The following is a 23,495-nucleotide window of genomic DNA, read 5'->3' as shown; positions in this document are numbered from 1 at the left end:
AAACACGCCTGTTGTTCTTCTGTGTTTTCTCTCCCGTCATCTTCTCTCTCATATTCATTTTCTTCTCTTTGCATATTATTTATTTCTCTTCTGTTCTCTTTTGGTCTATCATTCCCGTATCGATTACCGCGAGATTCCTGTTCATTCCGTGGGTTATTGTATCTATTTTCTTGGTATGGGCGGTTATTTCTACTCTGATTTTCCCGATCTCTGTTTTCATTCCATCTCTGGGTTCTGGGTTCATAATTCTCTCTTCCGTTCGGTCTATTTTCATATCCCCGTCTAGGTATGAATTCTCGTCTTGTATAATCTCTTCTAAAATTTTGACCTCTATCTCTATATTCTTGGTTTTCTCTTTGTCTATAATTTTCTTGCGGTCTTCTTTCTCTTCTCTCATGCCTACGTGATTCTCTCATTTGCAAAAATTGACATAAGCTGTCAATGTCCTTGTAATTTTGGAGATTTATGTGGTCTTCCAAGGTATCTTCAAAATGTCGCGATATCAACTCTACCAATTGTTCTGATGAATAATTATATTGCAAATGTTTTGCATTATTATAGAGTTGTAATGCGTACATCTTTTCTGATACGCCCATCCTCTCATGGTATTTTCCATTTTGTAACTCTTTATTTACTTGTAGTTGCTGGATTTTTCCCCAGAAATAATTTAAGAATCTTCTCTCAAAATCTTGCCAGTTGTCCAATTCTTCTTCCTTGCTGACAAACCAAAGATTTGCCTCTTCTTTGAGATGGTTTCTGATGGTTTCCTTTGCTGTTGCAAACGGTCCTATGTATTTGACTTTTTCCTTTAGGTTATTTATAAAAGGCACTGGGTGTATTTTCCTTATATCCCCGCCAAATCGTACTTTTACGTCTTCTGTGCTATGTACGATGACTTCCTTTCTTTCTACTCCTCTTATCTCCATCTCTGCAATTTGTTTAAATCTCCTTTCCGTTTCTTTCCGGTCTTCTTGTAGCGCATTTTCAAATTTTATTTCTATCTGTTCTAATTCCCTTTTTTGCATACTCTGAATATCCTTCATTTTAGTTTCGATTTCTTCTCTCTGCAATTCTATTTTCCTCTCTGTTTCTTCCCTACTTCTTTCTAAATAGACTTTTATTTCGTTTTCATATTTGTCCATACGCGTTTCCATTTTTTGTTCCATTTTTCTTTGGTTTTCTTCCAAATTGTCCAATTTTTGTTCCGTTCTTTGTTGTGATTCATCCATTATGTGTTTTGTTTCCAGTTGATTTTTATCCATTTTTTGTGACGATTCTTGTATTTGTTGTGTCTGTATTTGCATCATAGCTAATAATTTTTCTAACATCCCTGTTTCTTTTCTTTCCTCCATTATTGTAGCATTTCCTTCATTATCCGATCCTTCATCAATAATTGTTTCCTCTTCTATCTTATCCTCTTTCCTTTCTTGCGTTTTGCTTTGACTCCTTGTGGTCGACATGTTCGTTAGATTATTTATCCCCGCCAAATATGAAACTTTGAAATTTGTGCAATAATATCCCCGCCAAATATAAAATTCTACTGGTCTGTTGCAACAAACGGGACTTTTCCTGTTCAAATGTAATAACTCTTGAGTACGAGTATCAAATTTCAATATCCCACAAATAAATCAAATGGTAAAATATCAAATGTCAAAATCAATCAAATCATTCAAGTATGGTAAAATTATCAAATTTAAATATCACACAAATAAATCAATTATGGTAACCTATAAATTGTCAATATCACGGATAAATCAATTATGGTAAATTGTATCTTAAAAAAAATATATAATCTTTATGTCCTCAATTTTTACATAATATTTCACTTTATCCCCGGCATATAAACTTTCAAATATCTGCTCGTCTACTCCTATCCTTTCAAATTTGCCAACTAGAAATATTTTTCAAAGCTTTACACGTTGGGGGCCATTTTGTTATGCTATTTAAATTGTATTATCTTGCTTAATTAGGAAAAATCCTGTCTATATTTATTAAATGAACTAATCTCCAATTAATCACAATAAATCAGCATTAATTAATTACAATCTCAGGCTATTTAAATTGTACGATTTACCTTTGATCGTGGATTCAAAATATTTTCCAATTGGCGTCCTAATCGGGATAGGTAATATGACCTGAATAAAATACATAGAATTTCAACTGAACTATATGTGAGATGTCCTTTATTTTAATGAAATTTTATATAACAATCAATCCTGTAATATTTGCAATATACTAACTTTAAATATATGAGAAGTTGTTTTCTATCATGGACCCAAATGTTATTTTACATTGATTTTTAATATGTGTTATAACTAAGCTCTTTTTATAATTCCTTTTTTTTTAAGTGATCGCAAAATTAACTGTCTCTATTATTTATTCAATTTATTTAATTAATAAATGAAAATCACACTCCGGCTCTAATGAAATTTGACTGACCTTTCCTTCTCTGCCGTTGCAATTCTATGGCCACGCCACAACAAAAAAAACCTTTCTCTGCTTCTGCTCCTATTGTGGTCCAGATGACGTACACCTTTCTCCTATCTGTCCTTGTATCTCCAAATGTTTCCGGCTTCGTCTGCTATTAATATTCTTAGGCCCTTTGGTTTTCTATCTCTCTGTACCCCGTTCCTCACACTGGTCAGCTTTTACACCGCAAATCAACACACCCGGTAAATTACGTCTTCGGGACTTCAAACAAACACAAATCACAAAGCTCCTTCCTTCTTGGACGACGAAAACTGACTAACTAACCTTTTTTTCTTCTCTCCTATCTCATAGCCAAAATCAACCTCCTTGCATTCAAAAATTGACCAATAAAAATCATCCACCTCTTGTGACGTATATCGTTGCCACCCAACTCTCTCTATAAAACGTCATTCGGGTTATTCCAGAAAACAAACCTTCTTTAATTATTCTAACTAAATCTATCTGCTTTACAAATATTTCTTACTAATAGCTACAAACGATACCTGTTTCTCAATTCAATGTCTTTTGTTAATAAACTTTTACCGATATAATCTTTCGGGGAGAAAACCACCGCAAATCCCGGTCTATTGTTCAACACTTTATATATACACTTTTATTCCGGGTAAAACCATTCCACAATACCCGACTTATTTAAATTTCTTATCGATAATATTTGAAAGTCTTGTCTCTGAGGCCTAATGAACAATTCTTCGAACAGCTTAAAATACATATTTTGTCTTATACAGGATGTTTGAAAATTCATATGCCCGTGTCTTTATGAAATATCAATAATTTTAATTTTTATTTAAGTAATAAAATTTGTATATCGGTTTTTTATTGCTTATGGACATTCAAAAGTACAACAATATATATATATATATATATATATATATTATATATATATATATATATATATATATATATATTATATATATATATATATATATATATATATATATATATATATATATATATATATTATACATAATATTAAATTATATATACCAAAGGAACATTTTTATATTCGAGAGAGCAAGAGAGAGAAAATATATCTTCTGTCTCTCTCTTACTCATTATCTTACATATGTAATGATTTCACAGATTCACTCCCATACAAATTTCCAACGTGGAGCGCGCGTATAGAAGTATAACTTCAAAAAAACAAAAAATCGTCAATAATTTAGTCAACACTTACATTATGACAAAGTCACTGACCTCTGAAGGGAACATGAGCTAAACCTAGAGACAGGATCCTGTCATTGGCTTCCACAGCCCTGAAAACAGGTGTGCTCTCCAGATGTAGGCGATAAAAGAAAAAAAGTATCTTGTCCCTTTCAGCAAAAATATTGATAAAGGCGGTTGGCCTTGAAATTGCATGAATTGCTAGTGGAACTCACAAAGTATGTGTTTTTCCATCGTAACTGAACTATATATATATATATATATATATATATATATATATATATATATATATATATATATATATATGTATATAATCAAAAGTTTTAAATTCAAGAGAAATTAACATGCCACGCTATTCAGGTGGGATATTATCATTTCATCTCTTTCTTGGTGGATCTATGTTTCTTTTAATTGGAGACTTATCGAGGGCTATTCTAACTGTTATGTGGCAGTTCCATTATCTATTTCTTTCTTGTACCAATTCATTAATATTGTTCATTCTGCATAGGTTTTTCATATCAGTACTTCTTCTGTCTAATAGTCTCCTTCTGGTTATTTTTCTTAATATTCTCATCTCATTTGTCTCCAAATATCTATGCTTGTTTGTGCTGTATAATAATATGTCATGACAGGTCTGGTTACAGATTTTTGTGTCTCGTCATTTGATTCACGTTTTTGTGTCTAGTTTTATTAAGTGTTTGTTTCACCATATTATGTCATTAAGGCACCCTGCTACTTTGCTTGCCTGTGTCACTTATCCCCTTTCTTTTACTTCAATATTATTATTCTTCTTCTCATGACACTGTCTCCTTTCGAAGGTTGGCGATCCAAATGGCAATTGTAGTTCTGGAAACTGCAATATTATTATTGCTTGAAGTTTATTCCCAGATATTTAAATTTTAATACTTGTTTTACTAGTTGGTTTTCAATCTTAAATTGGTATAAATCAAATGTGTTCGAGGGTCACTTCAGTGACCATAAAGTATTTTCACTTAGTGTAAATTTGCAAGCCAATAAAGTATCGAAAAAAGATAAAAAACCCATCAGTTACAGGGATATGTCAGATGAAAATATGCTGATGTTTAAAGCAGGGATTTCTTCTACAGTTTTTGATGTAGTTTATTCACAATTGAATGCTGAATATGCCACAAATTCATTTGTTAGCATTTTAGATCACAATCTAAATTTATATTGTCCAATAAAAACACGGTATAAAGCACACAAAACAAATAAGGCTACATGGGTAACAAATGAGGTAAGACACGCTAGTGGAAAACTAAAAAATCTACACTGGATAGCGAAAAATATAGGGAGTCTCGAGTCTCAAGATACCTATAAACAGGCAAAAAAAGAATATAATTCTCTATTAATAAATACTAAAAAAAAACTTTCATAGTGACTTAATTAATCAATCTTACAATATACCAAAAACAATTTGGAATTTAGTAAACAGTGAAACTGGTAGGCAAAAGAACAGGTCTGATATTATTCTACATTATGATAATAAAATTATTACCAAGTCTTGTGATATTGCTAATTCGTTTGCCTCATATTTTGCTACAATTACAGAATACAATCTTCAAACTCATTTTGGCACATCGTTACCTTCTTCTTGTACTACCTCAAAAATGTGTAATAAAACATTTTTCTTTTTACCCGTAACTCCAATTGAAATAAAAAATACAATCGATCAACTAAAAAATAAGCCTAGTACTGGTATTGATAACATATCTGTAAAAATAATAAAACTGATAAGTGATCATATATCGATTCCTTTAACCCATTTAGTTAATCTCTAAATAACAACCAGCCAATTTCCATCCATATTTAAAATGGCAAAAGTTATTCCAATCTTCAAAAAGAATGACCCTCATGATATTTCAAATTATAGACCAGTATCTGTCCTTAGCATAATTTCAAAAGTAATAGAGAAGGTTGTATACAACAGAATGTTAAATTTTATAGAAGAATACAATTTATTAACTCCAACCCAACACAGCTTTAGATCAAAAAAGTCAACACTCACGGCTGCATGCAGCTTGTTTGAGCGTATTTATGATAAATTAGATAGTAGAAACCACGTGGCAGGACTATTTTCTGATCTATCACCTGCTTTTGACTGCTTAGACATAACATTTATTCGCAATAAATTATATAACGTTGGTTTTAGAGGGATATTTCTAGAATGGATAATAAATTTCTTAAGTGACAGGAAGAGTGTTGTTAAGATGAAAGAATCAAGCTCAGAACCATACACGACAAATAAAGGAGTACCACAGGGATCCGTGCTGGGACCATTATTATTCCTAATTTTTATTAATGACCTACCAGATCACATAAGGGCACTTATAATATCAATGTTTGCTGATGATACCTCGTTAATAGTCTCTGCACATACACTAGAGGAATTAAAAATGACAATGAAGACTGTTGTTGACTGCTTTATATGCTGGTGTAATACCAACAGACTAATATTAAACATTGACAAGACGCAAATTATTTATTTTCATTCATACAACTCATCTAAATATGACTATATCTTAACCATCCACGATAGAAACAATATGTTATCTTCCACTCACTCTACAAAGTTTTTGGGTGTATTCATTGATTGTAATCTCAAATGGTCAGAGCAAGTGAATTCAGTGAACATGAAATTGAATAAAGCTTTTTATGCTATATCTAGAATTAAAAACACACTACCCATCTCGGCATTAATGAACGTTTATTATATAGCCTTGCTTACAGCCACATGTGCTATAATGTAATTTTGTGGGGAACTCAGTAGATAGTAACAAAGTGTTCATTAACCAAAAAAAAAATTATCCGTAAAATTTTTAATTTGGATTATCAACAGTCTTGTAAACCAGTTTTTATTAAACATCAAATTTTAACTTTCTACTGCCTATATATCTATAAGTTTAGAATTAAGAAGTTAAGAAAGTACTTTATGTCAAAGAGGAAATCAATACATTTCCAGTAAATTCAGACAATCACTACTACAATACAAGAAGTGCTGAATCTTTACGAGTTCCTAAACACAGAACATCCAAATTTCAAAATTGCTTCAGATATATGGGACTGACCTTATACAATCATTTGCCAAAAACTGTGAAAGAAATACCACTTATCTCTAAATTTAAAAAAAATGTTATAAAGATTTACTCTTAAGAAAAGCATATTATTCTATAAATGAATATCTTGAAGACAAACTGCAATAGCTTCATATTTTACTTGTAAAAATGTTATTTTATATATTTTATGTTTTGTTTTTTTTTACACTGTGAATATTGTATTATACACATTAATATTTTTTTATACCAAATTCTGTAGTGACGTATCCTTTACATTTATTTTGAATGTCTTAAAGGATCAATAAAGATGACTATGACTATGATTATAGTATTCTTTGGGATCATTTTGTTTTCTGTTATTAAAAATACTTCATCAGCAACGAATATTATCTTTATCCCTTTGTTTGCCATTTCTTATCTTTTTTTTATTGTTACTTGCTTAAAACCTCATCTAATATTATATTAAATATAAGAGATTAAATATTACAACTGGACTCCCCTATCTGATTCCAGTTGTATTTTTTATAGATTCTGTTGTTTCTATTTGAACTTTTACTTCGGTTCTGTTTCTTACATATATGTTCTCTATTATTTTTATGATATACAATGGTATTTTTGTTGTACATTATGTGTATTGCATCTGATATTCTCACTCTGTCAAAGACCTTTTCTAAATCGAAAATGGATAAAACAGTAGACAGTATCATTCACATAGATATTAAAGAGAAGAGGACCTAGGTGCGAACCTTGAGGTACAGATAGTACCTCTATCTCATTTGATTGGAAGAGATGGAAGTACCACCTTGATTACACACTATTTGTATTCTTGCTGTAAGCTAAGAAGATAACCACTTTAAAAGTTGCCCCTGAATACCCAGACTATGTAACTTATTAATTAAAACCAAATGGTTTACTTACATGATCAAATGCCTTTGTAAAGTCCATATGCAGCATGAACTTCAGTATCTTCCTCCAAAGATTCCAAAATAAAATCAGTGAAAGTTAATAGATCAAGCTCAGTAGTTGACCAGTGACAAATAAATCCAAATAATAGTCATAAACAAGGCTCTCAAATACTTTTGAAATACAACTAAGACAGTGTACTGGTGGGTATATAATTGTTAACCTTATGAGTTATCTCCAGACTTAAGTATGGGAGTAATAAAGTTTTTTCAAAAGGCTGGAAATATCCCACCTTTTATTCAAAGATTAAAAACTTGAAAAGGGGGTCTGGAAAATAAAAAGCTGCAGTGTTTAATAAGGGATGGTGGAGCTCATCAAGACCTGGTCCCTTCTGGATATCTAGGGTAGACAGTTTTTCATAAATCACTGAAATAGATATACTAAATTGTGATAAATTGATGCCACCAAAAGCTTAAATATTATCCTGCAAAACAGGTCTGTCCACAGTCTTTATCACTATGCATTTTTAAAAAGTATTCAGCAAACAAATTAACAATGTCTGTACCAGTAGAACCAGTGATATTATTATAGTGTTGAACTGCTGGTATAACAGGTTTGCTATTTTTATTGCCAACAAATTTCCAAAAATTTTTAATATTGTTCCTGAGAGATAATTCAGTTAATTCAATATAATCTTGATAACATTGTTGTTGTAAGTGTTTACATTGAGCCCTTAATGCAGAAAACTCATTAAAGAGAGTTCATTGCAGAAAGATATTCATTGGGAACTTTCTTTTTCTGAATAATTTTATTGTACACCCAGTATTATACTTTTCTTGCGAGATGATTACCAAATCATCCACATATCCAATTCTTGTATGAACATTTGCCTTTAAAGTTCCTATTAGTCCATCCACCACCAGATTTCATAGTAGTGGGGACAGTACTCCCTCCCCCTGTGGACATCCTCTGTCGGCCTGAGCCAACGTGGACTCTACAAAGATAGTGGTATTTACCACTTTATTCCTGAGCATAGAGTATATCCAGTTCAAACATATGTTCTCGGCTCCTTTGCGTCTCAGGGCATTGGTTATGGATGTTACAGAAGTGTTGTCTCACCTTTTTAATATGCCTGTCAAGCAGTTTCTCTAATGTCTTCTGTAGGAATGACATTAGACTTATTGGACCTAGAGACTTGCCTTTTACTGTCCTCTTGTCCCTGGTTAGGGATGAAAGTTACTCTAATCTCTCTCCATGCTTTAGGTATGTATCCAAAGGCTACACTACTTCTGAGTACATTGCATATTCTGCTGTACAAAAGTTCCAATCTCTTTTGTAACAACATTGGATATATACTATCCATTCCTGGTGATTTATAGGGCTCACATGAGTTTATTGTCCATGCTACTTTTTCATAGTTTATAATCTTTTTGACTGTCTGCCAGTTAGTTCTTTAAAACCTCTGGCGAGCCTTGTTGCCTACTGATTCTTCAGCTGTGTCTTCCTGTATTGGTATACTTCTTGCCCTTGTCATTTAGGAGTGACTTGTTTGATTGGTTGTGTTTTCTCCTTTGAGAGCACCTTTTAAAGTCTAGCACAAGCATGAGTGCTTTCAATATCCTCACAGTGCTTCCTCCATGTGTCTCTCTCGGCTTCTCTTATAGCTGTATAGTATTCTGTCCATATGGTTCTGTGTTCGCCCCACTCCCTTGTTACTTTGGCTCTGTTGAATAGCTTCCTCGTCCATTTCCTTAACGCAGGTAGTACTTTATTCCACCAAGGCATATCCCTGGTGGAACTCCTTTCCATTAGAAGACAGGTTTCTTGGAATGCTGAAAGGACATCATTTAAATCATTCACTGCCATTTGTGTGGCGTTATTTATCGTTCTCCTCAACCTTGATAGATGCTGGTCTAGAACTTCTTTATAAGCCTCCTAGTAGGTTTAATGTGGGTTCTGATAAGTCACTTTTGTTGCTTTCTGCTCTAAGGTGTATCTAATGTGTCTATGGTCTGAGCAGCTCTCTTTGTCAGACACATGTCATTCTGATATAAAATTGCTCAGGACATTTGAGGCTATTGTAGTGTCTATTACTTCCTTTCTATTTTTGGTTATGAAAGTCAGTTTTTGTTTACATTTAATATGTCCAAATTATTTGTCATCAATTGCATTAATGACTCACCCCTTTTGTTGGTGTTTGTGCTCCCCCCAGGTCCTGTGGTGTGCATTGGCTTCGCAGGTATCCATGTTTCCTGCAGTGTCTTGCCAGCTTTTCCAGTTCATTGGTCGGTGTCGTTGCTGGATCGTCCGAAGGAAGATAGCCGTTTTCTTAAATCGACACATTGATAAATATTAATTTTATCTAAAAAAAGTTGTCATTTTACGTCTTTAGCATCTAATATACACAATAATAAGGTAATCTCTACTATCGACAAGGAAATATGTGCTGTGGCGACGTCTGCGAATATCATTAAAATCGAATTCCTTTCTTTATATAACGTTTTTGTTGATGGTTGAAAATTAAATAATCGGGTAAATGATCTGGTAATTCGCAACATTGTTATTTGAAACTTTTGGTATTCATTTTGTTAATTTCTTTTTTATTGTGAGGTGAGACCAAATATTTACTTGAAGTAAGACATCTGTTTTTCGCAGATGACTCTTTATTACTTAAAGAGACTTTTACTTATCTTTAGAGAAGAAGGAAAATCTGCATACAGACACCTGTGACTCATCCAGGTGTTGTTGGGTTCCTAATACCCTAACAAGTTGTGCCAGGACGAGATGCCCGAGGGGATTAGACCTTTGACACTTCGTCCCGTCACCACTCCGAGACGGTCGGCGTCCAACTAAAAACCTCTATGTCACTTCACACATCAGGATTCAGGCAAGGGCCGGTTAAGGCAAAATATCTCTCCTGATTTCCTGAAATCAGCCGATTCCCATTCTTTCTACCACACATTCATCGGGAAAAAACACACCCTCATGAACAAACAAAGACTTTCAATCCCCTGCCTAAGCGAGGCTGCCATCTCTCGCGTCATCTCTCCGCTTCTGGTCTACGACAGTCCGAACCCTAACGAGGTGCTACTCGCTTGTTTTAAAATCCAGTTGTGAGTTCCCTCTCCTCTCGTTCTTTTAAAGAGAACAGCTCCCTGATAAGTTTGTGGATCCGTGTGTACCACCATTCTTCCCTGATCATTTTCTCTACGATTTCTTTCACAGAATCAAACATTCTGCAGTTACATTTTTTTAAACTTCTTTCTTCCATCCGCCCAACGTTCGCACCCCAACATCGTGTGTGTCACATTATCCGAAAGACCACAAAAAAAGCTTAAAAGCTCTGATCGAACTGTTCCCTCCTAAACCTGAAAAGGTAGCTACAGAAGCAGCCATGACCTGTTAGCATTTGCGTCAGGTAATAATCCGAATTAATAAGTAATTAACGAATATTACTGATCATGGGCTGCGGAACTCAAGATCCGGCGGGGGAAGGAATACACAATCAAACCACAGGGCCTCGCAGGTCGCTAGCCAGCGAAATCCCTGTGAGCAAAACATCACTAGACATACGATGAAAATGAAGAAGCCATATAAAGTGGCCACATGGAATGTAACAACTTTATATGAAGTTGGGCTGGTAAGTTGAGAAATCTACTCTCTGAAATGGACAGATTAAACATTACTATCATGGGGGCGAGTGAAACAAACAAAGGGAATTTCATTGCAAATGGTTACGCCGTTTATTTTTATGGAAATCAAGACCATATGCATCGAAATGGAGTAGCAATAATTATCAAACAGCATATTAATAAGTATGTCACTAACTTCATCCCAATATCAGACAGAGTAATTTTAATACAGCTGAATGCTAAACCTGTAAATAGAAATATCATCCAAGTTTATGCTCCCACTGCTGACGCAGATGAGCAGAATATTGAAGAATTCTACCATCAAATAGAAGAAGTGCTAAAAATAACAAAGAAACACGAAGCAATAATAATTATGGGTGACTTTAACGCTAAAGTTGGACAGAAGATGACGCAGGGCATCACCGGAAAGTTTGGCTTGGGAGAGAGAAATCAAAGAGGTGAACGTCTAATAGAATTCTGCCAAGAAACTGACTTCGCCATTACATATACCTGGTTTCAACTTCTAGAAAGGCGTATCTACACGTGGAATTCCCCTCAAGATGGACATCAAGGCAGAATAGTACGGAACCAAATAGACTACATCCTAATAAACCACCGATTTCGAAACAATATTAAAAGATGTAAAAACTTACCCCGGCGCTGACATAAACTCAAATCACAATTTACTTTGCTCCAAAATACAAATTAAATTCAAGAAATTAACAAAGCCAACTAAGCCTTGTAAGATATATCTCGACCCCCTGAAAAACCCTCAAACGCGCGAACACATATCACAGCAGATAAATAGTAAAATACACAGAATATCAAATATACCAAACGAAAACAGAACCATTAAAGAATGCTGGTATGATATTCAAAACTCGATTTTAGAGAACGTACAAGAGTCTTTGAAATCACCTACCATGTTGGCAAAAAATGAATGGATGACACAAGAAATTCTAGACCTGATGGAAGTTCGACGGCAACACAAAAATAGAAATATTATCGAATACCGTGAAATCAATAAACGCATAAAAAGAAAAATTAAGCAAGCCAAAGAATCCTGGCTTGAGAATTTATGTAAAGAAATAGAAGACCTCCAAAAAAAGCATGACAGTTTCAACCTCCACAAGAAACTTAAATATACTGCCGGAATTAGAAAACAGAAAAATGCTCACATACTTAAAAGCGCGGACGGAAAAATTTGTGATCGCGAACAACAGTGCAAAGAATGGGAGGGATACATCACTGACCTTTTTGACGATGCTTTTAGAGAAAATGTTCCAAATACTGCCTGTGACAACCAGTTAGACAGAGGTCCCAGTATACTGAATTCGGAAGTCAAAAAGGCAATACAGCAAGCCAAAAACAATAAAGCACCTGGACCAGATCAAATCCCTGCTGAGCTACTTAAACTTTTGGATGAGGAAAGCATTGCCTGCTTAACCACTTTCTTCAACAAAATTTACAACGAAGGAAAAATACCAGATGATTGGTTAGAGTCACTGTTTATAACATTACCAAAGAAAAGCAGGCCCACCAAATGCAGCGATTTTAGACTAATCAGTTTGATGAGTCACACACTGAAGATACTCTTACGAATTATACAAAACCGAGTATTCCTTCTATGCGAAAGTAGGATGGGTAATAAGCAATTTGGATTTAGAAACGGTCTAGGAACTAGAGAGGCACTATTCTGTATGCGCGTTCTATTACAAAAAAGTTGTGAATTCCGAAAGAATTTTTATGTTTGTTTCATCGACTTCGAGAAGGCGTTCGACAGAGTACAACACGATACACTTTTCGATTGCCTACGGGCAGCAGGACTTGACCACTATGATATAAGACTGCTGAAATACTTATATTACAATCAAGTAGCCTCTATCCAAATTGAAGACAGTCCGACTGAAAAAATATCCATCAAACGTGGAGTACGGCAGGGTTGTGTTTTGTCACCCACTCTTTTTAATCTGTACTCTGAAGAAATCTTTAGGAAGGCTTTGGATGACAGACAAGAGGGAGTAAGACTAGGTGGAGAAGTAATCAACAATATTAGATACGCTGACGATACAGCCATTCTTGCAGAAAATTTACAAGATCTCCAAACATTACTAAATCTAGTCAGTGAAGCAAGTTATCGGAGAGGCCTAAAAATCAACATTTCAAAGACAAAGTGGATGGCAGTTGGAAAGATCAATATAGATCAAGGTCTGATTTCTTTTAATGGAGAGGAGATCGAAAGTGTAAATCATTTCAAATACCTTGGCAGCTGGTTAAATGTAAATTGTGACTCTGATGAAGAGATAATAACCAGGATCGAAATATCACGTAAGGCTTTTATGACCTGGAAACCAGTTTTATGCAATAGAAACCTGTCGATGAATATTCGTAAGAAGGTCCTGAAATGTTATGTGTGGTCCATCCTATTGTATGGTTGTGAGACATGGACGTTAAAAACCACAACGCTAAACAAGTTAGAAGCATTCGAATTGTGGTGCTATAGACGAATCCTAAAGATATCGTGGGTTTCGCACACTTCCAACGAATATGTTCTTCAAATGATCAATTCAGAACGTTTGCTCATAAACACCATAAAGAGGAGAAAAACAGAATACTTCGCCCATATAATTAGAGGACCTAAATACCATCTACTTCGCCTTATAATATAAGGAAAAGTGGAAGGAAAGAGATGGATTGGTCCATTGGATTGGAAAATTGGTCGAAAGAAACTTTCATGGCTGCGTAATGTTAGACAATGGTGTGGTTCCACAGTAGAAGAATTATTTCGCGCAGCAGCCGACAGAGAAAGGTTTCAGGAAATTGTAAACATGATGAAGGCCAAAGAAGAAGAATATATATATATATATATATATATATATATATATATATATATATATATATATATATATATATTCTTCTATATATATTCTATATATACTTGACTCCAACCCATCCAAAACATATTTACATATATATATAAGAATAAGAAAAAAAAAATCCATCCAAAACAGTTATATATATATATATATATATATATATATATATATATATATATATATATATATATATATATATATATATATATATATATATATATATATATATATATATAAAAAAAGAAGTCAACTACTTCATAAGTTTATTGAAGACGTTTCGCTCTATATTTCTAAAGCTTCATCAGTTCTAACTCAATATGTAGTATGTTATCGATGTTATCATATCTACTGTACACTTTACTCCTTATTTAAAACTAACTTAACCAAAAAAGAAAAAACAAAAAACAAAAACAAAAAACACACAAACTTTGCAGAAAATAATGTTCATATCCGTAGATATGAATATTTAAAAAAATTTTAACCGAACATTTGGCTTCATTTAGATGGTTCTCCACTGAAGACCAACAAAGTTAGAACTTTGTTGGTCTTCAGTGGAGAACCATCTAAATGAAGCCAAATGTTCGGTTAAAATTTTTTTAAATATTCATATCTACGGATATGAACATTATTTTCTGCAAAGTTTGTGTGTTTTTTGTTTTTGTTTTTTGTTTTTTCTTTTTTGGTTAAGTTAGTTTTAAATAAGGAGTAAAGTGTACAGTAGATATGATAACATCGATAACATACTACATATTGAGTTAGAACTGATGAAGCTTTAGAAATATAGAGCGAAACGTCTTCAATAAACTTATGAAGTAGTTGACTTCTTTTTTTATTTGCCAGAACTTTGTTGGTCTTCAGTGGAGAACCATCTAAATGAAGCCAAATGTTCGGTTAAAATTTTTTTAAATATTCATATCTACGGATATGAACATTATTTTCTGCAAAGTTTGTGTGTTTTTTGTTTTTGTTTTTTGTTTTTTCTTTTTTGGTTAAGTTAGTTTTAAATAAGGAGTAAAGTGTACAGTAGATATGATAACATCGATAACATACTACATATTGAGTTAGAACTGATGAAGCTTTAGAAATATAGAGCGAAACGTCTTCAATAAACTTATGAAGTAGTTGACTTCTTTTTTTTATTTGCCAACCTGAATGACCGATTAAACCTCTGAATTCACTAGTTGAATACTTTAGAAATATATATATATATATATATATATATATATATATATATATATATATATATATATATATATATATATATATATATATATATATATATATATGGTTTCAGTTGTTTTCCGGGTTTGACTACACGTTAAATATTTTTGGTTTTTAGAAAAACCATTGTTTTGTCGACGTTTCGGCGAGGTCACACTTGCCATTGTCAAGTCAGATTAGTTCTGCTTCGTCTTGATGTTCCAGGCGAACAGTCTTAAAATAATCAAATGTTATTAATTAATTTGGCATTTATGGAGATATACTTGCAAAATAAAAATAATTATTCAATTTCTGTGTTAAAATTATTTTTAACGGTTCTAAAATGACCTTCGGTATTCGAGCAGGTAATTGTTGTGTGACTACAGATGTTAGAACTATTATATTTAGTTAAGGCTGTTTTAGCAGTTCAAGTACACTGCGATTTGAAATGGGCGTATCACTTACTTTTCTACACTGCTTACGCGAGACCATCTTTACTCAGTGCCGCCGGCCGACGGGTAGTTTAATGACAACAAATACATTATTCTCCATTCAAATTAGTTTTAACACGAACTAATTGACCGTACGTTCATGAGATTTGACGTCACGAAGGCGATAACGATGAAACTAAGCGCCGATGATGAGTAACACGTTTCACTATTAGATTTCAGTATTTTTTAGCAATTTTCTTTAAAGTTGGAACACGCTTTTCTCGATTATTACTGGACACAGAAAGGTGAAACAAAAATCAACGATTACAGAAAAAAAAACTCTTTCGAGTGATGGGCGTAAAAAGTTTGGTTATAATAGAACGTTAAACAGTATATTCCAATTTTTCAACAGAAGTTTCAAAAAAATAAAAAAAGTAAAACCATCAGTTTAAAGGCAACATAATTTCGAATAACGTGTCCAAATTTCAAGACATTTTGTCAGTAAATAACAGAAAACACTGTCCCTAGGTTTTGGTGCACCGATAAAACAGCCTTAAAATGTATAATAATAACAATATAGTGAGTATCTTGTATTCGTAATATTAGAGTTCGTGGGTTTAATTTATTACAAAAAAAAACAAAACGTAATTAATATGATACCTATTCTAAAATCATAGTCAAGAGGCAGTAGAAATAAATAAACTAAAACACATTGAATGTTACTAGGGGAACTCCAAAATCATGATTTATTTATACATTGTAAATCATAATTCAGTAGTGCTCCTCGTAACATTCAAGTGTGTTGGTTTGTTGATTTCTAGTGCATCTTGATTGTGATTTTAGTATAATACCTTCATCATAATATTTTTTCGTAATTGGCAAAAAAATTGTATAACAATTACATACTGTGATAGCCGTCTTCAAGATTACGATTCACTGTAAAATAACATTATTATATTTTAACCCATGTGTTTTTTTTTGTATTTCCAACACTTCGCGGCTTTTTATCAAAGTTTTTTCAACAAAATAAATAATTTTTCCATCTCCTTTTGCACAAATAATACACACTCCTTTATTAACAGACATTATTTATTTATTTTATTTTTTTCATAAGACGTGGGACAATTATTAGTAGAATTTTACAACTTAGATCACTACAAAATTTTGAGGCACAACAGCATGGATATCGTCAGGTCATTTGATTTACACACACACTGCTCACACTTCAGCTTACCTATAGCGGTTGTCACTAACACGCACGCGTAATTTTTTGATCACCTGGCAGATAGAAAATCTCACCAAAATGTCCTTTATATCTCTCCAAAATGTCTTTTTTAGAATATTTATTTTTAATATTAAAAAATACCCTGTCAAAATAGCAGCTTACCCCAACTACTTTCTTTTGCATTTATTTTCAAAATAGTTTTGCAAGCACTTTCTAGAGTTAAAATCCCTCGCTAATCGCCTGGATTGTGTATTTTTTTATTTTTGAATATTTAAATTCATTAAAAAAATTACAAAATTGCCAACTAATTGCCTTTTTAAATAATAAACTTCTTGTATGTAAGCCAAGTAAATATAATGTATGATCTGGTGCACTTCTGACCTAACATCATGTTTTTACTATATATATACAGTAGACTCCCTCTATAACGAGAACTGAAATGGCAGACTAATTACCTCGTTATAAGCGGATCTCGTTATATCCAACAACAATAATACTGTGCATACATATGAATATGTAGTTTTCTAAAACATTAACTTTCTATAGTGAAGCCATTCGGAGCAATATAAGATGCTAATAAATATTGTTTGAATGGCGTTTTTAAAACAAAGTTGTTTACTTTTACTGTCAATGAAATGTATTAAAACAAAAAAGAGTTGTTTACTTTTATTGTCAATGATATACGTTAAAACAAAAAATCTGTATTCTGTAAATATGTATAAAGCGTATTTTCAAGCTTTAAATTGTCCAGTATTCTATCTGTCATATTTTCTAAAGATGTGAAACAGTTTTATGCTTCTTCATTTGCGTTTTGTCCTTGGATAAAGTTTCTGACAACCTTTAAAACACTTTCACATCTTGTCTATTAGGACCCATATTATTAGATGTGAACGGTCAATCCCCTACAATGACACTTGAATGAATTAATTATAAATTTTACATTTCCGACTAAGAATCATAAATTGTAAGAAGTTTATTGCGGGAGACCCGCAGTTAAAAAGGGTATTTATTTATAGCTACGGCCGGGCCAAAACGTAAAAAACACGTTTTTCAATCTTATTTTATCTCGTTATAAGCACATTTACCTCGTTATAGAGGGTTATAGTTCAATAGAAATTTCACGGGATATCTAATGTATCTCGTTATAAGCGAAACCTCGTAATAACCGTGTTCGTTATAGAGGGAGTATACTGTGTATATATATATATATATATATATATATATATATATATATATATATATATATATATATATATATATATATATATATATTGATGGCACGCTAGAACATTATATGTACTATCTATACGTCTCACGTCGTTTGATGTCGTATATCGCTATACGTTTATTAATAACGAAGGAGCTGCGTAGTGCCCTTTTGGTAGCCGCCTTGTTTGTTTTTTCTTTCTTAATATATTCGTTATATTTTCCTCTTTTATTTGCTATGTCGCTATGTATGATTCGAGAAGTTGTTTATTTTATTTTCAGCCAGATCTTCTTTAAGTCAATAAATCAAAATTTGGCCTAAAGTAAATCTATTTTTATCCATAGTGCTCTATGATGTCTTGTATCTCGCTATACGTTCATTAATGACGAAAGTGCTCTGTAGGGCCCTTTTGGTAGTCGCTTTGTTTGTTTTTGCTATCTTAACATATTCGTTATATCCTCTCCTGTCATTTCCTATGTCGCATGTTAAGATTTGATCATTTGTTTATTTTTGACTCAGCCAGAGGCCTTCTTTAAGCCATATATATATATATATATATATATATATATATATATATATATATATATATATATATATATATATATATATATATGTTTGGAAAGATTTCCGCGGTTGGTACAATTAAACTTAGAGCTAAGATTAATACTATTATAAAAATTACACTCACCAGTCTTCCGGGTTGAACCGCGTCGATATCCATTTTGCCGAGCTTTCGACATCCTCTCTGATGTCTTCTTCGGGGCTTCCGAGGTCTCAGTCTCCCGAGCCCCCACACACTACTACACTCACTAATCACTTCTAGTTCACTCACTGTATTTAGTTCAATTTATTGTTTATACATCGTAATCGTATAATGTCCATTTACTTAAGCGTCTTTACAATTTTAATATCACTGACTGCTACATATCTTTTTAAGGTAACACATGTAACAACTTTTCCATGCTTGTGTGTTTTTTTTTTCATATTGTTCTTTTTAGATGAACTGATGATGCTTTCTGATTAAGAAAGCGAAACGTCTCCAATAAATAGATGAAGTAGCCATCATCTTTGTCTTTTTTCTCCACCTTTTGACCGAAAAAAAAACCACCACTCTTCCGAGTGATCCTAATTTATATATATATATATATATATATATATATATATATATATATATATATATATATATATATATATATATATATATATGTGTGTGTGTGTGTGTAAGAATTCCACTTATGAAGATTTGTAATTAAAATTAAAATCCAATTTATGTCATTCTAATACCAATCTTTTATTCCAGAATAGAGTATGGCAAAGAGATTATAGAGATAGAAGAGCCCTTCAGCCAGATGCTATGTATTATCCAGACTTAATGCCCCCTCCTAGTTATCCTGATAATCCTATTAATTGTGTTACCACTAGGTTTGTAAAAACTGCTACAAATAAAATGAGGTGTCCAATTTTCTGTATGGCCTGGACTCCCGAGGGTAGAAGACTGGTAACTGGAGCTAGTTCAGGAGAATTCACATTATGGAATGGATTAACATTTAATTTCGAAACTATCTTACAGGTAAGCTTATTAATATTTTGTTTCATTAATTTTTAAACTTTGTTGATAAAATTTTGTTCCCATTAAAAAAAAAGACAAAATCTACAGAAATTGTGAAATAATATGGCATGCATCATTATTTTGCAATATTTGAAAAAATATGGCATGCATGATATGCATCAAATTTAGGATATTTATGATTTAATAAATCGCAACGGTAATTTTATATCTAAATATAAGGATGATCTTCCTCAGTTTTTCCCTTTTCAGAGGTCGCTGTTCTTTACTCTTCATCGCCACTCATTTCTGTACATCGGGTCTTCTTCATCTAAACCTTTCTCTTTTAAGTCCTCTGCCACACAGTTCCTCCATCTTCTCGGTTTTCCTTTACCTCTCTTTCCATCAACTTCTAACAGCTCTATCCTTTATCCCACATAGTTTTCATCTCTATGTCTGACATGACCAAACCATTGCAGTCTCTGTTCTTGAATCTTTTTTGAAACTGTAGTCACCCCGCTTCTTTTGCTAATCAAGTCGTTTCTGATCCTGTCCCTTCTAGTCTTACCCAACATCCACCATAACATTTTCATTTCAGATATCTCTATCTTCTTTTCATGAATCTTCTTTACAGGCCACACTTCACTTCACATTCTATGTGTTCAAGGAATGTGTTTAGAATAATTAAGTGTTGTGGATGTAAAGTAATTTTGGAAAAAGCATCTGCCTACTCCTCAGTGTCGAACGACCGGTCTTACCATGTGTGGCTGCTTTTATACTACTATCAGTATGCGCGGGAACGGTGTGCTCTTACGTAGTCTGAGCGGTGTGGGTTGGGGCGAGGGGTCGCTGAAGCAGTGGTCGCCATGTTGCCGGGAGTCTTTTGGCGTCATCACGCGTGTTTAAGCTGTTAGGCGGCTTTTCAATTTCGATGGCTTTACGAATGATTCTCGATTTTAAGGAGCGGACGGGAGCGATGGTTTTTGCCTTTTCGAAATCTATTTTGTGGCCTGTCTGAATATGGTGTTGCTCTAGGGCTGAAGTAGTATCGGAATGTTTGACTGATAGAGAACGTTCGTAAATACGGTTATGGATTCGTCGGTTTGTCTGTCCTATGTATGTATGTGGGCAACTGGAACAATGTATCTCGTAGACACCATGGTCTTTATTGGGGATTTGGTCTTTTACGGATTTGACGAGATTGGACAACTTGGAGTGAGTAGTGAAGATGGTTTTGATATTTAGAGGGATAAGAGTTCTACTGATATTGTCAGTGACACCTTTAATAAAAGTTAGAAAGATTTTGGGTTGATCCGGCAACAGTTTCTTTTTTTGGATGGAATGGGGTTCATATATATATTTCAGTCCAAGAATCACGTTACACATCCGTTAATAACATATTGATATACATTGAAAATTTAAATGTTTTTTTAAATCATAATTTCTAAATTTATTTTCTTTCCAGGCACATGACAGCCCAGTCAGGACGATGGTGTGGAGTCACAATGACAGCTGGATGATAACAGGTGACCATTCTGGTTATGTTAAATATTGGCAGTCCAACATGAATAATGTAAAGATGTTCCAAGCGCACAAAGAAGCACTTCGAGGCATAAGGTATCTACAACTTCTCTCCGTAATTATAAAACTTGTACACTTACTTATATTTTGCTTTATCAATAAAAGATCCCTCCTTCTCCCTACATTAGTGCAAAATAAAGAAATCAAATTTAAATAATGCCATCAATATTTTCCAAAGAATACATTGCATTTCAAATTCTCTAGTTGGAAACATTGTACTTAACTGGCTCTAAAGGAGATAGAGTTTGGATGCTTTTTAAAAGAAGGTTCTTACACATAATATGATATTCGTTTTTATTAGATTCAATTGTATATGGGGATAAACTGAGGCAATATTTATTCTTCACAAATCATGAATTCACAGTTTCTTTAAACCAATTAGTCCTAATTATGTGAATATTTAAAGAAATTTGTTACTACTTATTTATTTTTGTAAAATTAGGAAAAGGAACATGATTATATGCATGTCTAAAAGACACGATGATGTAACCAATTAGTTTTCCTTTAGAGATTCTACATAAACCATACAAAACTAATCCCATAAAAGTAAGATGGTGAATGGACAATAACTAGTAGTTCCCAAACATATTACCGAAGTAAGCAAATGATAACGAATAGTACATTGTGATTATTTTAATATTGGAATTAATGCATTATATGGAGAAGTATATGGACAAGTATACATTTAAACAAAAATGTGATATACTGTACACTTTATCACTGCCATCCAATGAAAATTGTACAAAAAATCATGTCCACATTAAAATATGAGGATGTTGACAGAATAGCTTTTATATTTCTCAAAACAATTGATAATGAACAGGATGTCAATTAGAAAAAACTAATAAAAAAACTATATGAATATATCGAAACATCCACACGATTAAGAAAATACCATCAATTTAGTCCAATTGTTTGGTTTATTAAGAACACATTTTTAATTTTAAGAGTTGCTTCAAATTGAAGTACAATAAAAGTTGCATTGTTTTCCAACTGTGTGTTTTGCAGTGCATTGTATTTTACATTGGGTATCGTTTAAAAGTCTGTGATAAAAAACTCTGTTGTGATAATTAATCGTAATGTAATTATTTTTACATTGAATAAATTAGTTTAAAAAGAATAAAATGAGTCGGTTCCAGGAATTTCTTCAAACTGAGTCCTTGTGGCTCGATTTGAGGAGATTTTTGGAATTGCGTTTTTATTTTTAACCTCTTCAATCATTCGGTCATTGGGGATTATAGTAAATAAAAAAGTTTAGAAAAGTTTCCTTGTTTTATTTCATCAACAAGAAAGAAGGCGGTAATATTTTTAAAATATTAATAAACTAATGAATTTGTGAATTTTTATTTTTAGCAATGTATTCCTGTAGCTGGATTTTGTATCATGTTCAAGGTGTCTCAAGGGTGATTAAAAATTTAATTTTAATATCAAATTGGCGTGGAGGGAAGTTTTGTCCTATACTTCGTCTAGGAATTTTAAAAATGCGTTATATGAAACTATATATTTTTTGTAGTCACTGATTATTATCGATAGTATTTTGTTGTATCAGTGAATTCACAAAAGAACGCTCTATCAGAATTTAAAAAAATCTTTTTTCATATTTAAAAGTAGCGAAGAAAACTAGATTTTATAAAGAGTCTTTCGAATTTCAGCATACATTTTGTTACCTATTAATTGACTCAAATTTAAATATTTCGATAGATGGTACAAAAATAAAAAATCATTTTTTATTCGCCTAATTAATACCTTTTTTTAGCCAATAAAATCATTAACCATTTTATATTCTTTTTAATTTTCTTAATACTAATGCAAAATGAAGAGGGGAGTCCATATTTGGACAAAATACTAATTTTAATGATTAACTCGTTAATCACTGTAAATATATGTAAATTATAAAAATATTTGGTGATCTAAGTTTATTAAAAGAATAAAAACAATAATTTACATCTCGATAAACCAAATTTAATTTGAACTGCATATTAAGTCCAAAAAAATATGTATTGAAAAAAATGGACCAGAAACGAAAAATTCACTAGGAACCAGAAATTAAAAAAAAAACTTAATCGAACGTCAACACGTGCGTCATCTACCAAAATGAGTAAAATAGTTTCAAGAATTCCAAATAAACTTACGTTAGTTTATTTGGAATTCTTTGGTTTATTATAAACT

At 32.6% G+C, this 23,495-nt stretch overlaps 1 protein-coding gene across 2 annotated transcripts in view; it reads left to right on the top strand.

Annotated features, from left to right (window-relative positions):
• Positions 1 to 23,495, top strand: part of Wdr33 (WD repeat domain 33) — a 103,770-nt gene that overhangs the window by 12,805 nt on the left and 67,470 nt on the right. For both annotated transcript variants that reach the window (XR_011949672.1, XM_072519342.1), the window contains exons 3-4: positions 19,500 to 19,769; positions 21,211 to 21,362. Coding sequence is in view for 1 of the 2 variants with exons in the window: in XM_072519342.1 (XP_072375443.1) it covers positions 19,500 to 19,769; positions 21,211 to 21,362 (422 nt within the window). In the remaining variant the exon portion in view is untranslated. The remainder of the gene's footprint in view (positions 1 to 19,499; positions 19,770 to 21,210; positions 21,363 to 23,495) is intronic.

Source organism: Diabrotica undecimpunctata, chromosome 1 (assembly GCF_040954645.1).
Source record: "Diabrotica undecimpunctata isolate CICGRU chromosome 1, icDiaUnde3, whole genome shotgun sequence".
NCBI classification, from domain to species: domain Eukaryota; kingdom Metazoa; phylum Arthropoda; class Insecta; order Coleoptera; family Chrysomelidae; genus Diabrotica; species Diabrotica undecimpunctata.
This window is presented reverse-complemented; position numbering and strand designations above follow the sequence as displayed.